The sequence below is a fragment of the Nelumbo lutea genome, chromosome 3, assembly GCF_056320005.1.
Source record: "Nelumbo lutea isolate HS-2025 chromosome 3, American lotus-T2T, whole genome shotgun sequence".
Classification (NCBI taxonomy): domain Eukaryota; kingdom Viridiplantae; phylum Streptophyta; class Magnoliopsida; order Proteales; family Nelumbonaceae; genus Nelumbo; species Nelumbo lutea.
This window is the reverse complement of record NC_142686.1, coordinates 54,013,581-54,016,412: the sequence shown is the minus strand read 5'-3', so window position 1 is coordinate 54,016,412 and position 2,832 is coordinate 54,013,581. Positions and strand designations below refer to the sequence as shown.

General features: G+C 44.2%; 1 protein-coding gene across 1 annotated transcript; it reads left to right on the top strand.

Annotated features, from left to right (window-relative positions):
- The first annotated feature begins 725 nt into the window (after positions 1-725).
- On the top strand, positions 726-2,439 carry LOC148865023 (cyanidin 3-O-galactoside 2''-O-xylosyltransferase FGGT1-like). The gene has a single exon (XM_088980134.1). The coding sequence runs from the start codon at positions 748-750 to the stop codon at positions 2,173-2,175; it is 1,428 nt and encodes a 475-aa protein (XP_088836260.1). The 5' UTR covers positions 726-747; the 3' UTR covers positions 2,176-2,439.
- The last annotated feature ends 393 nt before the right edge of the window (positions 2,440-2,832 follow it).

Below are 2,832 nucleotides of genomic sequence, written 5' to 3'. Positions count from 1 at the left end.
TATGCTGTTTCATTGAAGTTGTGTATGGAGGGAAAATTTAATATATTTTTTTAGCGTGAATATTTATGTTAATAAAAATATTTTTGCATGGATATTAGATATGTCCCTCCCTATTCTTGGTTTCAGATTTGGTCTGGTTATATTACAAAAACAAACATTGAAAATATAGTTTTATAAATTAAAAATAGGATTTCTATATGGGAATAAGGAAATTTTTGAAGTTTTGCCCAATCTTCCTTTAAGGTTCGGCCATCCATATGATGGATCTCCCTTCCCTTTTAGTACTTAATGCCTGAAGCCAAACCCGAATCCACAAGCTTAAAATTATGATCAAACCCAATTTATAACAAGCCCGGCTGACCAGCCCATCGAACTAACTAACCAATGGACAAGTCTAATCCACATTCACTTTGGTTTAGTTAAAAAAAAAAGGTAATTTTGAAATTTAATAATGTCATAAATCACATATGACATCACATGTATCAATTAAAGGAAGGACTACTAAAGGCGCATATTAAATTGGCAGTTTTTCTGCAATGATATTCTCTCAAAATATAGGTACTAAACTGAAATTTTACCGTCAGGTGAAACCAAAGACTTGTAAATCGGGAAACACCGTATCGTTTCACAAGCATTCCGTTTGGCTTCCAATCTTCCATTGGTAAACTCTTGAGGTTGGTTTGTGCCTTTAAATTTGAACAACTCATCTCTCCAGCTCCAAGTTTTACGAGAGAGAGAGAGAGAAACATGGGTGGTGTAGTTGCAGACGTAGATACCCTTCACATAGCCATGTACCCGTGGTACGCCATAGGCCACCTCACATCCTTCCTTCACATCTCCAACAAGCTTGCCGAGAGAGGCCACAGAGTCTCCTTCTTTCTGCCCGCCAAAGCCCAGTCCAAATTGAACTCCAACAACCTCCACCCCAATCTCATCACTTTCATTCCGGTCGTCGTTCCCCATGTCGACGGCCTCCCCCCCGGCGCCGAGACCACTGCCGACGTCCCTCGCTCTTTGCATAGCCTCATCATGACCGCCATGGACCTCACGCAGCCCAAAATCGAAGCATCTCTCCGTCAGCTCAAGCCTCACATCGTTTTCTTCGATTTTGCCTACTGGGTACCTGCTTTAGCTCGTAGCCTCGGCATCAAATCCATCCATTACTGCACCATTAGCCCTGTAACCATCGGATACCTACTATCCCCTTCTCGGAATAATATTTCCGACGTCGGCTTATATGAATCCAGCTTGATGCACCCACCACCAGGCTTCCCAGCTGCAGCCATTAAACTCCATAGTAACGAAGCTAGACGTTTGGCTTTGGTGGCAAACATTGAATACGGAAAGGGTATCACATTCTACGAGCGCCAAAATATTGCTTTAAGCGACTGTGACGCCCTCGCCTTCAGGGCCTGTAGAGAGATAGAGGGCTCCTACTGCGATTACCTCGAGACCCAATTCCGAAAGCCAGTGCTGGTGTCCGGATCAGTCGTGCCAGTGGCGCCCAGAGATGGGCTGGAGGAACGATGGGTCAAGTGGCTGGGTGGGTTCGAGGCAAACTCTGTTGTGTACTGCGCTTTCGGAAGCGAGTGCATCTTGAGTCTCGATCAGTTCCGGGAGCTGGTAATGGGTCTTGAGCTCACTGGGTTGCCGTTTCTTGCAGCTCTAAAACTACCCATTGGGACTGATACGATTGAAGCTGCATTGCCGGAAGGGTTCGAAGAGAGAGTCGGAGGAAGAGGAGTTGTTCATGGGCAGTGGGTGCAGCAGCAGCTGATCCTGGAGCATCCGTCGGTGGGTTGCTTCGTGACACACTGCGGCTCTGGTTCTCTGATGGAGTCCTTGGTGAACAAGTGTCAGGTGGTGCTGTTTCCGCACATCGGGGACCAGATACTGAATGCGAGGATGATAGGCGGAGATCTGAAGGTCGGGGTGGAGGTTGAGAAAGGAGGAGACGGGCTGTTCACGAGGGAGAGCGTGTGCAAGGCGGTGAAGATGGTGATGGATGAAGACAGTGAGATTGGAAGAGAGGTGAAAGCTAACCATAAGAAGTGGAGAGATTTCTTCCTTACAGGAGGGATTGAGTCGTCCTACATTCAGAACTTCGTTCATGGCCTGCAAGATCTGGTGCAGTCATCTGGATCTCCTCAGTTGAACTCCAACGTCAATGAATAGGAAATCAAATTAAGGATGGGACAGAATTTTTTTCTGTCCGAAGGAATAAGAATCAAACACGTCCCGATGCCAGCACTTAATGATTCTATCTCTCTCTCTCTCTCTCTCCCTTCTTCCTCCCCTCTCATATCTACTTCCACCCTTCTCTTATGAATAAAGATAAACGTTTGTTGGGGTTTTTGGTGAATTCTAGATAAAATATGGTTGTGTATGTCTTAATTTTGATATTAGTTGGGATTGTAATAGAGCTACTGGTTTTCGTTTCGTGATTCTCCCAAAACTCTACCTTATGTTGCTTAATGGTTTTCGTTTGTTCATAAATAATAAAAAAAAAAACTTTGACCAAGATTGAGTTGTGCTGATTTTGCAGTTTTCGACCCGGCCGTGTGAATCTATGAGGTACCTTATGTTGCAGTTCTCTTTCTCTCTCTCTCACGGTCTCTCTCCTAGATACATCCGCAGCATTTGATTCACAGGTAATTCCTATATATGCTATCTTTTCTCCCTTGTGTGAATCTATGAGGAAATAATTTAGTAGAGTTTAAAGCAAAAAACAAGCACACAAGAACATAACCAAATTTACGTGGAAAAACCTTCCCGGTGTGGGAAGATAAAAAACCACGGTCACCAAAAACTTTCACTATCAAGAAAGTAATT

Bases quoted from the DNA above. Each gene is read 5' to 3' on its own strand.
- LOC148865023 (XM_088980134.1), top strand. From the start codon at position 748: ATGGGTGGTGTAGTTGCAGACGTAGATACCCTTCACATAGCCATGTAC.